Raw genomic sequence first — 18,291 nt, forward strand, 5'->3', positions numbered from 1 at the left:
ATCAGCTGATTTTGGGATAATTATATGTGGCATAGTGTAATATATCACATATAATAACAGAATATAAATTTTGGGTGTCAATAAGCCATACAAGTCAAGGGGTCTGTGGTTATGTAAGTACAAGTGAGTTGGAAACTGCCCTTTTTTTCTTTTCAGCCAAATAAGTAGTATTGAGCCAGGAAAGCAGCACTTCCAATATCATAGAACTAGGGCACCTATTTTTTTTATTTGGGGATGTTTACATATTTTTTGTTTGTGCAAACAAAAATACAAAAATTCCTAATCCAAGCAGATAAGAAAAAAAAAAAACATAGAGGTCGATCTTGACTTTAGAACAATTCTCTTTAAAAACAAAACAAAACACGTAGGCCTGGCACAGAGGCTCATGCCTGTAATTCCAGCACATCGGGAAGCTAACGCAGGTGAGTGATTTGAGGCCAGGAGTTGGAGACTCGCCTGGCAAACATGGTGAAACCTGTCTCTACTGAAAATACAAACAAAAGTTTAGCTGGGCGTGGTGGTGCACACCTGTAATCCAGCTACAGCTACTGGGGAGGCTGAGGCAAGAGAATTGTTTGAACCTAGGAGATGGAGATTTCAGTGAGCCAAGTTTGTTCCACTGCACTCCAGCCTGGGCACCAGAGTGAGACTCTGTCTCAGAATAAAAAGCCTCAATCTAATTACAGAAGCAGAATTCAAACTTCATAGAATTCAGATTCAAATGTTTGTATATTTACTGACACAAGACAATTCTGAGATACGATTACATGGTAGCCCACCAGCTAACTAACAATTCATCTTGCAGCATTTTTACTATTTACTTCTTTGTAGTTATTCAGTTTTTTGTGTTGCTTCTTACTTAGCTTCCAACTTGATTTCCTCGAAAAGCTGTAGAGATTCTTTAGATGCCAATATTGAAGGGGAGGGACAGGGGTCTGAGTGGGAGGCGTTGAAATCCCGCACGCTGCTTCAACCAAGACAGCTCCAGATTATTTTTGTTTTGTTGGTTTCCAAAAAAGATTTCTTTTGTCCATCTCTGAGAAAATAATTTTGAAAATCACAATTTTATTTCACCTTACCTTTAACTGTATTAGAAATATTTTTGTCAGATATTATATCTAAAAGTAAAGGTGTATCCTAGGTAATGCATAATTTATATTTAGCTCTTAGGAATAGAACCTTTTATAAACATAAAACTTTGATTCCCCCCTTTTAAACACAATATTATTGAGATTTAATTCACAGACTTACAATTCACCCATTTAAAATATACAATTCAATTTTTAAATTATTTTATGTAGCTTTGCAACCATCACCACAGTTAATTTTAGAACATTTTCATGACCCCAGGAATACACTCTAGTGATCACTCTCTGTTTTACCCCAGCATCCTAATCCTAGACAACCGCTAATCTACTTTCTGTCTGTATGAATTTGTCTATTCTGGACATTTTACATAAGTAGATTTATAATGTGTGGTCTTTTGTGACTGACTGGCTTTAACTTAACATAATTTTTTTTAGTTTCATCCATGTTGTAGCATGAATCAATATTCATTCCTTTTTATAGCTGAATAATATTCCATCATGTGGCTATAACACATTTTATTTTTATGACTTTGTTTTTGTACATTCAGTTTATACTCTGATTTTTAGAAAACGTTATGTAGAAGTGTAGAAGACTACTTATAAGTCATATAAAATTATCAGTTGAATAAGTTGTAGTTACTATGTACAAAGTAATGTGCTAAACGTTGTAAGAGACAGCAAAACAAGGCAAAATAACTATCTTAAGGATACTGTTTAATGATTTACTAAGTTCCTTGTCATATTTTCTAATATTCTTACTATAGTAATCTGTGGTTTGGCATCATTGTTATTAATTCCCAAGAATTAGGACTTGATGCAAGTTATTTAAGCTTTCTTGGACTCAGTTTACTTATCTGAGAAACAGAATGATAATAGAAAAGGATAGTGAAATAATAGGTATAAATTGTTTAAACGGGGCCTAATTATTTCTTGGTATGTCTGTAATTATTTCTCAGTAAATATTCTATGCATCAGAAAACTAATGTATTGCCCTCCAAGACCATACTTTCTAATATATAGGCACTAGTCACATTTTAGATGCTCAGTAGTCACTTGTGGTTAGTGGCTATTATATTGGACAGCGCAGATAGAGAACAGTTCCATCATTGTAGAAACTTCTGTTTGCTGTATTGTATACAATACATGACTACTAAACAAGGATGAGAATTCTAAGATAGTGATTTAGTTAGCATCACCTATGTTCAGAATGGGCTGAGATGGCTTCCTTCGGTAATTCTTTGAGCTAAACCTTAAAGAATAAATATGCTACAAGGAGAGGGGATCATTTAGCAATATCAGGTGCAATATATACATAACAAAAGTAAAAGGCATTTAAATGAAAAGGATTTAAGGGACAGCATGGTGAAAACAAAACTAGGAACTTACCACAGAATTATAGAGGATTTTGTTGTTGTTTTGTTTTTTGTCAACAGTGAAAGTTACTTATTAACTTTTTTTTTAAGACAAAGTCTCACTGTCTTCATGTTGCCTGGGCTGGTATTGAATTCCTGGGCTCAAGCAATCCTCCTGCCTGAGCCTCCCAAAGTGCTGGGATTACAAATGTAAGCCACCATGCCCTGTTTTCATTAACTATTGATAAGGGAAATTTTATGTTAGGAAGTTTGATCTGACAAAATGTTTAGAATGGATAGAATAGATCAGAAGCCACAAGATTTATTCACAGGATGTTGCCACAGGTCAGGTTGGGCCATTAACAGCCTGAAATTATGATAATGTCACAGGAACATAAGGTAGGTGCATAAAACTGTGTACCTACCTTACACACATATTTGTACTAAAACATTTATCCGTCTTTACAGATGAGAACATTGAAGTTCAGAGACATTAGTAAGAGGGAACCCACTACTTTAAGAATCTGCCTATTATTTCATTATTGGTACAATTCTAAGTGTAAAGAAATTTTTCTTCAACTTTGTTTCCCTGTAACTTCACCATCAGTAAGGGGTCTGTTCTGTGAAGTAACTAAACAGTATCATAACCTCATAACCTGCTCCTTCCACCCAATATTGCCCCCTACCAGAAAGTACTCTACATATTTGAGATTACTAGGTCTTTTCTTAATTATATATTCTGATGATTCAACATCCTAAGTTACTTCATTTCCTCTTATACTCTGAGTTTTGTATCATTTGCCACTCTGTTTCCCTTGCTTAGATTGACTCACATTCTAGATATGATTTGAGCAGTCTAGGATTCAGTGGAACTATTTCCTGTACTATACAGGCATTTTATATGTTAATGTGCTGATGACTAAGGGGAATCCTGGAGATACTTTTAGCAGGAATTTGGGAACTTAGAACTGATGTTCATGCATTCATTCAGTATTTATTTATTATTTATTTATTTTTGAGATGGACTTTTGCTCTTGTTGCCCAGGCTGGAGTGCAATGGCTCAATCGGCTCACTGCAACCTCCGCCTCCCAGTTCAAGCAGTTCTCCTGCCTCAGCATCCCGAATAGCAGGGACTATATAGGTGCGCAACACCATGCCCAGCTAATTTTTCTATTTTTAGTAGAGACGGAGTTTCACCATGTTGACCAGGATGGTCTCGATCTCTTGACCTATGATCCACCCACCTCGGCCTCCCAAAGTGCTGGGTTTGCAGGCTGAGCCACCATGCCCAGCCCCAGTATTTATTTCTATTTATACCTACCATAAGCTGTACTTAGAAATACAGATAGATACTTCATACACACACACACGCGTACCAAAGACAGATATTTGGACACAGGATGTTTCTGAGTGACTTTCTCTGAGTGGGAGGAGCTAGAGAAAAGGGATGTGAAGTATCTAAATGAAGCAGACATAAAAGCGAAGAAAGAAGAGAATTTCAAGAGAGGCAAGGAGTTAACAGGGTCTGGAACTTCAGAGAAGCCAAGGAGTTCCGAGAAAGGCTACTGCATTTAGCAATTAAGAAATTATTGATTGGCCAGGCACAGTGGCTCACCCCTATAATCCCAGCATTTTGGCAGGCTGAGGCGGGCAGATCACTTGAGGCCAGGAGTTAAAGACCAGCCTGGCCAACACGGCAAAACCCCATCTCTACAGAAACACAAAAATTAGTCAGGTGTGGTGGCACACACCTGTAGTCCCAGCTACTTGGGAGGCTGAGGCATGAGAATCACTTAAACCTGGGAGGCAAAGGATACAGTGAGCGAAAATCAGACCACTGTACTCCAGTCTGGGAAACAGAGTGAGACTTTGTCTTGGAAAAAAAAAAAGAAGAAAAAAATTCATGACTGCTTTTTTGTTTCAATTGATGGAATCAAGCTTTTCTTAATTGCATTTTAGGTTTTGGGGTACATGTGAAGAACATGCAAGATTGTTGCATAGGTACACACGTGGCAGTGTGATTTGCTGCCTTCTTCCCCTTCACCTGTATCTGGCATTTCTCCCCATGCTATCTCTCCCCAGTTCCCCACCCGCCCCACTGTCCCTCCCCTATTTCCGCCCAATAGACCCCAATGTGTAGTGTTCCCCTCCCTGTGTCCATGAGTTCTCATTGTTGAATACCGGCTTATGAGTGAGAACATGCAGTGTTTGATTTTCTGTTCTTGTGTCAGTTTGCTGAGAATGATGGTCTCCAGGTTCATCCATGTCCCTACAAAGGACACGAACTCATCGTTTTTCATGGCAGCATAATATGCCATGGTGTATATGTGCCATATTTTCCCAGTCCAGTCTATCATCGATGGGCATTTGGGTTGATTCCAGGTCTTTGCTATTGTAAACTGTGCTACAATGAACAATCGTGTGCATATGTCCTTATAGTAGAACAATTTATAATCCTTTGGATATATACCCAGTAATGGGATTGCTGGGTCAAATGGAATTTCTATTTCTAGGTCCTTGAGGAATCGCCACACTGTCTTCCACAATGGTTGAATTAATTTACACTCCCACCAACAGTGTAAAAGTGTTCCCATTTCTCCACATCCTCTCCAGCATCTGTTGTCTGCAGATTTTTTAATGATCGCCATTCTAACTGGCATGAGATGGTATCTCAATGTAGTTTTGATTTGCATTTCTCTAATGACCAGTGTTGATGAGCATTTTTTTCATATGTTTGTCGGCCTCATGTATGTCTTCTTTTGTAAAGTGTCTGTTCATATCCTTTGCCTACTTTTGAATGGGCTTGTTTCTTTTTTTCTTGCAAATCTGTTTTAGTTCTTTGTGAATTCTGGATATCAGCCGTTTGTCAGATGGGTAAACTGCAAAAATTTTTTCTCATTCTGTTGGTTATCCATTCACTCTAATGACTTTCTTTTGCTGTGCAGAAGCTGTGGAGTTTAATTAGGTCCCATTTGTCTGTTTTGGCTTTTGTTGCCAATGCTTTTGGTGTTTTGGTCATGAAATCCTTTCCTACTCCTATGTCCTGAATGGTTTTGCCTAGATTTTCTTCTAGGGTTTTTATGGTGTTTGGTCTTATGTTTAAGTCTTTAATCCATCTGGAGTTAATTTTAGTGTAAGGTGCCAGGAATGGGTCCAGTTTCTGCTTTCTGCACATGGCTAGCCAGTTTTCCCAACACCATTTATTAAACAGGGAATCCTTTCCCCATTGCTTGTTTTTGTCAGGTTTGTCAAAGATCATATGGCTTTAGATATGTCGTGTTGCCTCCAAGCCCTCTGTTCTGTTCCATTGGTCTATATCTCTGTTTTGGTACCAGTACGATGTTGTTTTGATTACTGTAGCCTTGTAGTATAGTTTGAATTCCGGGAGTGTAATGCCTCCCGCTTTGTTCTTTTTGCTTAGAATTGACTTGGGTATGCAGGCTGTCTTTTAGTTCCATATGAAGTTTAAGGTGTATTTTTCCAGTTCTGTGAAGAAGGTCATTGGTAGCTTGATGGGGATAGCATTGAATCTGTAAATTACTTTGTGCAGTATGGCCATTTTCACGATATTGATTCTTCCTAACCATGAACAAGGAATGTTTCTCCCTCTGTTTGTGTTTTCTCTTATTTTGTTGAGCAGTGCTTTGTAGTTCTCCTTGAAGAGGTCCTTTATGTTCCTTGTTTATTGTATTCCTAGGTATTTTATTCTCTTTGTAGCAATTGTGAATGGCAGTTCATTCTTGATTTGGTTCTCTTTAAGTTTGTTATTGGTTTATAGGAATGCTTGTGATTTTTGCACACAGAGTTTGTATCCTGAGACTTTGCTGAAGTTGCTTATCAGTTTCAGGAGATTTTGGGCTGAGATGATGGGGTCTTCTAGATATACAATCATGCCATCTGCAAATAGAGATAATTTCACTTCCTCCTTTCCTATTTGAATACCCTTGTTTTCTTTTTCTTGCCTGATTTCTCTGGCTAGAACTTCCAGTACTATATTGAATAGGAGTGGTGAGAGAGGGCATCCTGTCTAGTGCCAGATTTCAAAGGGAATGCTTCCAGTTTTTACCCACTCAGTATGATATTGGCTGTTGTTTTGTCTTAAATAGCTTTTATTATTTTGAGATATCTTCCGTCAATTCCTAGTTTATTGAGGGTTTTTAGCATAAAAGACTGTTGAATTTTGTCAAAGACCTTCTCTGCATCAATTGAGATAATCCTGTGGTTTTTGTCTTTGGTTCTGGTTATGTGATGAATTATGTTTATAGATTTGCATATGTTGAACCAGCCTTGCATTCCCTGGATGAATCCTACTTGATCATGGTGGATAAGCTTTTTGATGTGCTGTTGCAATCGTCTTGCCAGTATTTTATTGAAGATTTTTGCATCTATATTCATCATGGATATTGGCCTGAAGTTTTCTTTTCCTGTTGAGTTTCTGCTGGGTTTTGGTATCAGGATGATATTGGTCTCATAAAATGTTTTGGAAAGGATTCCCTCTTTTTGGATTATTTGGAATAGTTTCAGAAGGAATGGTACCAGTTCCTCTTTGTATGTCTGGTGGAATTCAGCTGTGAACCCATCTGGACCCGGGCTTTTTTGGGGTGGTAGGTTCTTAATTGCTGCCTGGACTTTAGACCTTGTTATTGGTCTATTCAGGGTTTTGACTTCTTCCTGGTTTAGGCTTGGGAGGAGGCAAATGTCCAGGAATTTATCCATTTATTTCAGGTTTACTAGTTTATGTACATAGAGTTGTTTGTAATAATCTCTGATGATGGTTTGAATTTCTGTGGAATCTGTGGTGATATCCCCTTTATCGTTTTCTTTTTCTTTTCTTTTTTTTTTTGAGACGGAGTTTCGCTCTTGTTACGCAGGCTGGAGTGCAATGGCACGATCTCAACTCACCGCAACCTCTGCCTCCTGGGTTCAGGCAATTCTCCTGCCTCAGCCTCCTGAGTGGCTGGGATTACAGGCACGTCCCACCATGCCCAACTAATTTTTGTATTTTTAATAGAGACGGCGTATCACCTTGTTGACCAGGATGGTCTTGATCTCCCAAAGTGCTGGGATTACAGGCTTGAGCCACTGCCTTTATTGTTTTTTATTACGTCTATTTGGTTATTCTCTCTTTTCTTTTTTATTAATCTGGGTAGTTGTCTGTCTATTTTGTTGATCTTTTCAAAAAAGCAGCTCCTGGATTTATTGATTTTTTGAAGGGTGTTCTCTATCTCCTTCAGTTCTGCTCTGATCTTAGTTATTTCTAGTCTTCTGCTAGGTTTTGAGTTTTTTTTTTAATTTTGCTTCTCTAGCTCTTTCAATTTTGACAATAGCGTGTCAGTTTTAGATCTCTCCCTGCTTCTCATGTGGGCACTTATTGCTATATATTTTCTTCTAGAGACTGCTTTAAATGTGTCCCAGAGATTCTGGTATGCTGTGTCTTCGTTTTCGTTGGTTTCAAAGAACATCTTTATTTTTGCCTTCATTTCATTGTTGATCCACTCAACATTCAAGAGCCAGTTGGTCAGTTTTCACAGCTGTGTGGTTCTGAGTTAGTTTCTGAATCCTGAGTTCTAACTTGATTGCACTGTGGTCTTAGAGACTGTTATGATTTCAGTTGCTTTGCATTTGCTGAGGAGTGATTTACTTCGAATTATGTGGTCAATCTTAGAGTAGGTATCGTGGTGTTGAGAAGAATGAACATTCTGCGGATTATGGGTGGAGAGTTCTGTAAATGTCTATCAGGTTTGCTTGTTCCAGGTCTGAGTTCAAGTCCTGGATATCTTTGTTAATTTTCTGTCTGGTTGATCTGTCTAATATTGACAATGGGGTGTTAAAGTCTCCCACTATTATTGTGTGGGAGTCTAAGTCTCTTTATAAGTAATTAAGAACTTGCCTTATGTATCTGGGTGCTCCTGTTTGGGCGCATATATATTTAGGATCATTAGCTCTTCTTGTTGTATCGATCCTTTTACCATTATGTAATGACCTTCTTTGTCTCTTTTGATCTTTGTTGCTTTAAAGTCTATTTTGTCAGAGACGAGAATTGCAACTCCTGCTTTTCTTTGCTCGCCATTTGCTTGGTAAATCTTCCTCCATCCCTTTATTTTGAGGCTTTGTGTATCCTTGCATGTGAGATGGGTTTCCTGGATACAGCACACAGATGGGTTTTGGCTTTTTATCCAATTTTCCAATCTATGTCTTTTGATTGGTGCATTTTAGCCCATTTACAATTAGGTTAATATTGTTATGTGTGAATTTGATACTGCCATTTTGATGCTAGCTGTCTGTTTTGCCCATTAGTTGATGCAGATTCTTCATTTTGTTGATGCTCTTTACAATTTGGTGTGTTTTTGGAGTCGCTGGTACTGGTTGTTCCTTTCTATGCGTAGTGCCTCTTTCGGGAGCCCTTGTAAAGCAGGACTGGTGGTGATGAGTACTTGCTTGTTCGCAAAGGATTTTATTTTTCCTTCACTTATGAAGCTTAGTTTGGCTGGATTGATATTCTGGGTTGAAAGTTCTTTTCTTTAAGAATGTTGAATATTGGCCCCCACTCTCTTCTAGCTTGTAGGGTTTCTGCTGAGAGATCTGCTGTGAGTCTGATGGGCTTCCCTTTGTGGGTAACCCGACCTTTCTCTCTGGCTGCCCTTAGCATTTTCTCCTTCATTTCAACCCTGGTCAATCTGACGATTATGTGCCTTGGGTTGCTCTTCTTGAGGAATATCTTTATGGTGTTCTCTGTATTTCCTGCACTTGAATATTGGCCTGTCTTACTAGGTTGGGGAAATTTTCCTGGATAATATCCTGAAGAGTATTTTTCAGCTTGGATTCATTCTCTTCGTCACATTCAGGTACACCTATCAAACGTAGATTAGGTCTTTTCACATAGTCCCATATTTCTTGGAGACTTTGTTCATTCCTTTTTACACTTTTTTCTCTAATCTTGCCTTCTTGTTTTATTTTATTGAGTTGATCTTCGACCTCTGATATCCTTTGTTGTGCTTGGTCAATTCGGCTGTTGAAATTTATGCGTGCTTTGCGAAGTTCTCTTGTGTTTTTCAGCTCCCTCAGTTCACTTATATTACTCTCTAGGTTGTCCATTCTCATTAGCATTTCATCAAATCTTTTTTTATCGTTCTTAGTTTCTTTGCATTGGGTTAGAACATGTTCTTTTAGCTCACAGAAGTTTCTCATTACCCACCTTCTGAAGCCTGATTCTGTCATTTCATCATACTCATTCTCCATCCAGCCTTGCTCCCTTGCTGGTGAGGAGTTGCGATCCCTTGTAGGAGGAGAGGTGTTCTGGTTTTGGGTGTTTTCATCCTTTTTGTGCTGGTTTCTTCCCATCTTTGTGGATTTCTCCACCTGTCGTCTTTGTAGTTGCTGGCTTTCAGATTGGGTCTCTGAGTGGATGTCCAGTTTTTTGATGATGAAGTTATTTCTGTTTTTTAGTTTTCCTACTAACAGTCTGGCCCCTCTGCTGTAGGACTGCTGAGGTCCACTCTGGGCCCTGCTTGCTTGGGGATTACCTGCAGCAGCTGCAGAACAGTAAGGGTTGCTACCAGTTTCTTCTTCTGCTGTCTTTGTCCCAGAAGGATACCCACCAAATGTTAGTCAGATCTCTCCTGTATGAGGTGACTCTTTGGATATACGGGGGTCAGGGAGCTGCTTGAGGAGACAGTCTGTTCTTTATAGGATCTCAAGTGCTGAACTGTGAGCTCCGTTGTTCATTCAGAGCTGTTGGGCAGGTACGTTTAAGTCTGCTGCAGCAGAACTCATAAACCCCTTTTTTTCCCCAGGTGTTCTGTCCCAGGGAGTTAGGGCTTTATTTATGTGTTTCCGTTGTGCTGCTGCCTTTTTTTCAGGGCTGCCCTGCCCAGCAAGGAGGCAGCCTAGTCACTGTCTGCCTGCAGAGGCTTTGCTTAGCTGCTGTGGGCTCTTCCCAGCTGCTGTGTGAACTTCCTCGCAGTCCTGTTTATATGGGTGTGGTTAGAACTGCCTCAGCAATGGTGGCCCACCTATGTAATAGCGGACTCTCTCTGTAATGGTGGGCCTCAGCAATGGCAGGCTGCCTCAGCAATGGCGGAGTACCTCCGTAGTGGTGGAGTGCCTCGATAATGGTGGACACCCCTCCCCCAGAGAGCTTGACCATCCTTGGTTTAGCTGTACTTGCTGTGAAACTCTCAACCCAGAGCATTTTGAATTGCTGGTTTTTTTTTTTTTTTTTTTTTTTTTTTTTTTTTTTTGTGGCGTGGGACCAGCCGAGCTGGATCACTTGGCTTCCTGCCTAAGAGCCTTTTTTTTTTAGTTGAATGATTGATTCTCCCAGGTGTTCCAGTCACCTGTTGAAAAGGCGCTGGGATCTGTGTGATTTCCCATGCGATGACCCACTGCGCTGGCTGAAACAGTATCGCTGAGATTCGTGGTGCTTTTTTGCCCGGGAATCTCCTGGCCTGGCTCCCTGTTTCAGTTTCGTTTTTAATCAGGTGTATGGGCGACTCTGCCTTCCTGGAGCTCCAATCACCAGCTAAAAGGGCACCCAGACCAGTGTATTTTGTATGGAGAACCGCTGTTCCGGGGCGCTGCAAAACAGTCACACTGGCAACCCATGGGGCTCCTCTGCCTGGGAATCTCCTGGTCTGTAGGCAATAAAAATCTGTCTGGAAATGCGGCATCCACTCATCCTTTGCGCTTTCACTGGGAGCTGCGATCTTGAGCTGCTTCTAATCAGCTATCTTGGATCTTCTTCCAGAATCAAGCTTTTAAGAGATAAAGTTTTAGTGTGAAAAGGGAGAAACTAGAACTCTTATGTACAGAAAGTGTAGGCTAAAGAGGATAGTAGGACACATGTAGAGATGGTTTTCTGGGTGAAGTTTGGAATTAGTCAAGGAACTCAATTGTTTACATGAAAAAAAAAATAACCAGAAAAGTTGTTTAAAAGTAACATAATGGGCCATTCGTGATGGCTCACACCTTTAATCCCAGCACTTTGGGAGGCTGAGGCGGGTGGATCATGAGGTCAGAAGTTAAAGACCAGTCTGGCCAAGATTCTGAAACCCTGGCTCCATTAAAATACAAAAACTAGACTGGTGTGGTGACAGGCACCTGTAATCTCAGCTACTCGGGAGGTTGAAGCAGGGAATTGCTTGAACCCAGGAGGCAGAGGTTGCAGTGAACTGAGGTCACACCACTGCACTCCAGCCTGGGTGACAGAGTGAGACTCCATCTCAGAAAAGAAAAAGTAACATAATTTAGGATCTGTTGCGGTGGCACATGCTTATAATTCCAACACTCTGGGGGGCCCAGAGAGGTGGATGAGCCAAGGGTGAGAGTTCAAGGGCAGCCTGACCAACATGGAGAAACCCGGTGTCTACTAAAAATACAGAATTAGCCAAGCATGTTGGCTCATGCCTGTAATTCCAGCTATTTGGGAGACTGAGGCAGAAGAATTGCTTGAACCCAGGTGGCGGACATTGATGCTGTTGCACTCCAGCCTGGGCAACAAGAAAAAAAAATTAAAAAATAAAATCAAAATCAAAATCACATGATGAGGAAAGACTGTCCCACTAAGATACTAATATAAAGCTTTATTGATTTAAGTAGTGTGTAAGAATAAATTAATATGCAGAATTGATTAAATAGAAAATACCGAAGTAGACTAAAATACATATGGAAATTTAATACATGTTAAAGGTGATGTTTTGAATCAGCTTAGAAAAGGTGTATTATGTAACAGTAAGTGATAGTGTGACAGTGGGCTAGACATCTGTATGCACAGAATGCTTGATTCTTATCTCACACCTTACAACAAAAATTTCAGATGAAACAAAAGTTTCATCTTAAAAAATAAAAACAAAGAAATACTAGATTAGGCCCTGGGAGAATTATTTCTTTGTTCCAAAGGTAAGAACTCCTTTCTAAGTTGGACACAAACCTCAAAAGTCACCTGGAAAACATTAATTAATTTGATTAAAGAAAAATGTAAAAAATTCACAGTTAAAAAACACCATAGGCAGAGGAAAAAGACCCACTATAAACTGTGGAAACATTTAAAATTCTGTATTGCAAATAAGATACCCTAGTGTATTAGAAGCCTCTACAAATCAGTGAGAAATCCAGCAATTTCATAAAATAAAAAACAGACAAGCAATGAAAAGGGTAATAAATTTAGTAACTCCTAAAATCTTGATGAGATTATCATTTTTTTAGAAGAGAAAAGTGAATTAAGACTACACTGATAGAACATTTTTTAATCTATCAGATGGGCAAAGGTAAAAATTTTGATAGTGTTGCCAGTTCTGTGGAGGAAAAGCAACCTCATACATTGTGAAATGGGAGTCAAAATTGGTAAAACCTTAAGAAAGCAATGTGTAAGTAATTCTCAAAATTATTGTACCTGTGCTTTCTGGACCAGTAATTCTACCTTTAGGAATTTACTCCAAGTATAGACATACCCACATGTGAAAGATTCCATGTGCAGCAGGAGTCCTGGCAACATTGTCTGTAAATTCCAAAGGAGTGGAAAAGCAAGGTAAATGTGCTTCAGGAGAGGATATTTAAATAAATTCTGATATAATTGTAAGTATAATCATAAGTAGAGAAGTCTTGACATCATAACACAGAAATCATGGTGATTCTAATATTTGACCTTTTACAACATTTAAATGTTTTGCACCAAATAAGAGATTTTAAGTGCTTTTTGAACTATACTACTTAGCCCTTTAAAAATGACGACAGCTTAAGTAAGGATCTCCAGCCAGCCCTGTCTGGTGAAGGGGTGGAAGTGGGGAAGCTCGGAAGAGGGGAGCCTTAGTTTTGGTTCTCCAGAGCAGACTCTGAGACAAGGATTTGAGTGCAATTCATTTATTTGGGAGGTGATCCCAAGAAACACTGACAGAGGAGTGGAAACAAAAAAACAGGTAAATAGTTGTCAATAAAGAATGTAGTATTAAATTAGGGACCCTTGTGCTGAAGTTCTTTGAAATACTGGAAAACAGATGCTTAAAAGTTACTCTACTCAAGGATAAGGAGAGTTTCACACTGACTCCCATTGGTCATTGGTTGAGAGGGTCAAAGATTTACTGTATTTCTTTTGTTTTGTTTCAAAGTTCTGCCCTTGCAACCTGCTTTCAACATGGGCAGAGTAGTTTAAGAGAAAGCCTCCAACTTTGCTAAGCCCTTCACTACATGCAAAAGGAAGAGGACAATTTTATGAGGAAAGAATGGGGATAAAGTCCACTTCCATGTGTGTCAAGAGAGGATGAAATCTGGTACTATGAGCTGCAAGATGCATCTGCAAGGCCAAGAGGAATAGGAGATGGCTTCATCTCCAAGTCTGCCAGCTCCTTTCTTCAGGGTAGTTCAATAGTACTTCTCTCAGCAGCCTTGTTTTGCAGACAATGAGGTGCTTCAGAACTGACCTACCAGAAATATCAAGACTCCTGCAATCATGTTGCTTAGATGAAAGCTGTGACTCCTTAGGTCAGGCAAAAATGCCTGTATTATATAGCTGTTAAAAAAACTTTTTTAAGGATGTAAATACTTTAAGAATGGATACATAATAGTTGTATATATTTTTGAGGCATATGTAATATTTTGATACCTGTATACAGTGTGTAATGATCAAATCAGGGTAATTGGGATATCCATCAACTCAAACATTTTTCTTTGTGTTGGAAACATTTCAATTCTTATAACTATATTGGAATATATAATAAATTATTAATTATAATTTTCCCACTCTGCTATTGAATACTAGAATTTGTTCTATATTTGTGTATTCCTAACTGTATTTATGTATTCCTTAACCAACATTTCTTTGTCCCTCCTCCCCACTTTCCTTCCCAGCCTCTGGTAATTACCATTCTATTTCTTAATGCCAATGAAACCTTTTTCAAATAAGTAAGAACATGTAATATTTGTCTTTCTGTTCTGGCTTGTTTCAGGAACTTATGGAACCTCCAGTTCCATGCTACAGCAAATAATAGAATTTTATTATTTTTATGGCCAAATAATATTTTGTTGTATATGTATCACAATTGCTTGAACAGTTCATCCACTGATAGACACTAAGGTTTATTTCATATCTTGGCTATTGTGAATAGTGCTGCAGTAAACATGAGAGTGTAGGCACTTCAATGTACAGATTTTCTCCCCTGCCACACCTTTTTTTTTTGAGACAGAGTCTCTATCATCCAGGCTGGAGTGCAATGATGCAATCTTTGGCTCACTGCAACCTCTGCCTTCCAGGTTCAAGCAATTCCCTGCCTCAGCCTCCCAAGTAGCTGGGATTACAGGCGCCTGACACCATGCCCAGCTAATTTTTATATTTTTAGTAGAGACAGGATTTCAGCATCTTGGCCAAGCTGGTCTTGAACTCTAGACCTCGTGATCCACCCGCCTCGGCCTCCCAAAGTACTGAGATTACCGGCTTGAGCCACCACACCCAGCCAATTTCCTTTCTTTTAGATATATACCCAGTAGTGGGATTGCTGGGTCATGTGGTAATCCTATTTATAGTTTTGTAAGGAATCTTTATGCTGATTTGCCAACAGTGTATTAGCATTCCCCTTTCTCTGCATCCTTGCTAACCCTGTTTTTTGTTTTTGTTTTTTATTAGAGTAAGATGGTATCTCATTGTGGTATTGATTTGTGTTTCCCTAATGATTAGTGATGTTGAACATTTTCTCATATGCCTCTTGGTCATTTGTATATCTTCATTTGATAAATGTCTATTCAGATCTTTTGCCCATTTTCAAATTGGATTATTTGCTTTTTTTTGCTATTGAGTTGAGTTACTTATGTGTTCTAGTTATTAATCTCTTGTTGGGTAGATATTTTCTTGTTGGGTAAATACTTTGTTGATTGTTTTCTTTGCTGTGCAGAAGCTTGATGTAATCTCATTTATCTAGTTTTGCTTTGGCCACCCATATTTCCTTGCTGCCTTTGGAATCTCTAGCCCATGCTTCCTGTGCTTTTGAGGTCTTATTCCCCCAAAAATTGCCCATCCCAATATCTTGTAGCATTTCCCCAATGTTTTCTATTAATAGTGTCATAGTTTCAGGACTTACATTTAAGTCTTTAATCTCTTTTGAACTGATTTTTGTATATGGTGAAAGATGGGGAATCTAGTTTCATTCCTATGCATACTGATATCCATTTTCTTAGCACCATTTATTAAAGATACTCTCCTTCCCTCAGTGTGTATTCTTGATGCCTTTGTCAAAAATGAGTTGGTTTTAACTGTGTGAATTTATTTCTAGTTTCTGTATTCTATACCATTGCTCTGTGTGTCTTTTCTTATGCCAGTGCCATGCTGTTTTGGTTACTATAGCTCTGTAGTATATATGATGCTTTTGCTTTGTTCTTTTGCTCAGGATTGCTTTAGCTCTTCCAGGCTTTTTGTGGTTGCATACAAATTTTAGGGGTGTTTTTATATTTCTATGAAGAATGACATTGGTATTTTGTATTTCGATAGAGATTGCATTGAATATGCAGATCACTTTGGTTAGTATAGACATTTTAACAATATTATTTGTTCCAATCCATGAGCTTGGGATATCTTTTTATTTTTTGTGTCCCCTTCACTATCTTTCATAGGCATTTTATAGTTTTCCTGGTAGAGATCTTCCACTGTTTTGGTTAAATTTATTCCTAGGTATTATTTTAGTTTTTGTAGCCATTGTAAATGGGATTGCTTTTTTTTTTTTTGGATTGGTCATTTTTAGTGTATAGAAATGCTACTGATTTTTGCATGTTGATTTTGTACTTTGCAACTTTACTGAATTTGTTTATCAGTTCTAATACTTTTTTGGTGGAATCCTTAAGTTTTTCTAAATATAAGGTCACATCATCTGCTAACAAGAATAATTTGACTTCTTTTCAATTTACATGTCCTTTCTATTTTTCTCTTGCCTAATTGGTTTGGCTAAGACTTTTAATACTGTGTTGAATAGAAGTGATAAATTGACATCAAATTTCACCTTTTCTTTTAAAAAAAAAAAGTTTTACAATGGGTCAGCCCAGTATTGGAATTATCTATTGAATGTTTCCAACTATTGGAAATATCTCTAAGTTAAATTAAGCAAACACACAGAATATGGAATAAAACAGCATGAAGAATCTGTGGTTAAGAGACAGCTATCTTTTCTCCACAGATTTATCTTACCCTTTCATAGAGTAAAGTTGAATAAGTACCAATTCAGGGACTAAATTTCCCACCTTCTCCTGCGTTTAAAATGAGTGCTACTTCTTGGGGAATGTGTGCAAAGTAATCTGACAGGACTTCTGGGCAGGGTGATTAAGAAGCAATTATGTCTTAAAGTCTCTCTTTTTTCTCTCCATTTGCTGCTAAAGTGAAGACTGAAGTCCTAGGCCATGGCAGAAGTTGGGTGCCTGAAGTACACATGGAAATATGCCATCTGAACATTGGACTACCATGTGAGTGCAAAATAAATGTTCATTGTGTTAAACCATAAGATTTTAGGGTTTAGTTATTACAGCAGCTAGCATTACCTCAACTAAGCAGTGTGTTTTACTTTTGAATATATCTATGAAATGTAATACATGTGTGCCTCTAGTATGTACAGAATGTGAGGGAAGGAATATATAAACTGAGAATAGTGTTTCACTCTGGGGATGGATGGTATTCAGGTTCAACATATGAAGGAGACTTTTAATATTCTGTTCTTTATACCATATTGTTTGAATGTAGTATCTAGCAAAAAAAAATAATAATAAGGAAAATATTTAACCTTAACAGGAAAGAAAAAACTGAGGAGAATATTAAAGATATGAAAGATACTGAAGGAATAGGGAATACTTGAAGAAATAATTTCTTACATGCGTTAGGAAAAAAGCTGATTAAAAGGCATAGGTGGAGGCTTATAAGCAATAGAGATTTCTTATCCTCTGACATGAGAGGTGGCAGAAATGGCAGTTATATTGCCCATGACAAGAAAAAAATGCAAGTGAAAAAATACCAAGGCATAATTTCTCACCTGTCAGATGGACAGAAACCCAAAAGTTTGATAATACATCCTTTGGCAAGCCTGTGGAGCCTCTCATATATTAGCAGTGGAAGGAACACAAATCTGGTAAAATCTACCAAAAATATCCTTGACCTAGGACTTCCTCTGTGGTAATCCACCCTGTAGGTCAGGGGTCTTCTACCCCTGGGCCATGGATCAGTATCCATCTGTGGCCTGTTAGGAACCAGTAGCAGGAGGTGAGTAGCAGATAAGTGAGCATTACTGCCTGAGCTCTGCCTCCTATCAAATCAGCAGTGACAGTAGATTCTCGTAGGAGAACAAACACTATTGTGAACTCTGAACACAAGGAATCTAGGTTGTGTATTACTTATGAGAATCTAATGCCTGATGATCTGAGGTGGAACAGTTTCAACATGAAACCACTGCCCCTGTCCATGGAAAAATTGTCTTCCACAAAACCGGTCCCTGGTGTCAAAAAGGTTGGGGACCTCTGCTGTAGGTAAACCTGCACTAGTACAAAATGACAGAAATATATACAGTTATTTATTATAGCATTGTTGGATGAATACAGGATTGGAAATAAATAAACCATGGAACATATGTAAAAACACACATTCATCCCCCCCACCCCCCCAACACACACACAAAATAGAGCCATGTATACTGGTATGGAGAGATATACAGAATATATGAAGCTGGTCAGGGGAAGGGAAACAATGTATAGAGCAGTGTATATTGTTTGTTACTTTTTGTAGGAAGAGTGGAAAATTAAGAATATATATTTATATTTCCTTGTATTTTTGTAAAGAAACTTAAAAAAACAAAATAGGCAACTAATAAAATGGTCACCTATAAGGAGTTGACAG

The 18,291-nt window shown here is 38.5% G+C and overlaps 1 protein-coding gene across 1 annotated transcript in view; it reads left to right on the plus strand.

The window, feature by feature from the left end:
- The window catches only part of LOC118149687 (uncharacterized), a 325,586-nt gene that overhangs the window by 13,242 nt on the left and 294,053 nt on the right, over nucleotides 1-18,291 (plus strand). The window contains exon 2 of the mRNA XM_078357606.1: nucleotides 16,791-16,874. Coding sequence (XP_078213732.1) covers nucleotides 16,849-16,874 — 26 coding nt within the window. The 5' untranslated portion in view covers nucleotides 16,791-16,848. The remainder of the gene's footprint in view (nucleotides 1-16,790; nucleotides 16,875-18,291) is intronic.

The sequence above is a fragment of the Callithrix jacchus genome, chromosome 20 (assembly GCF_049354715.1).
Source record: "Callithrix jacchus isolate 240 chromosome 20, calJac240_pri, whole genome shotgun sequence".
Lineage (NCBI taxonomy): Eukaryota > Metazoa > Chordata > Mammalia > Primates > Cebidae > Callithrix > Callithrix jacchus.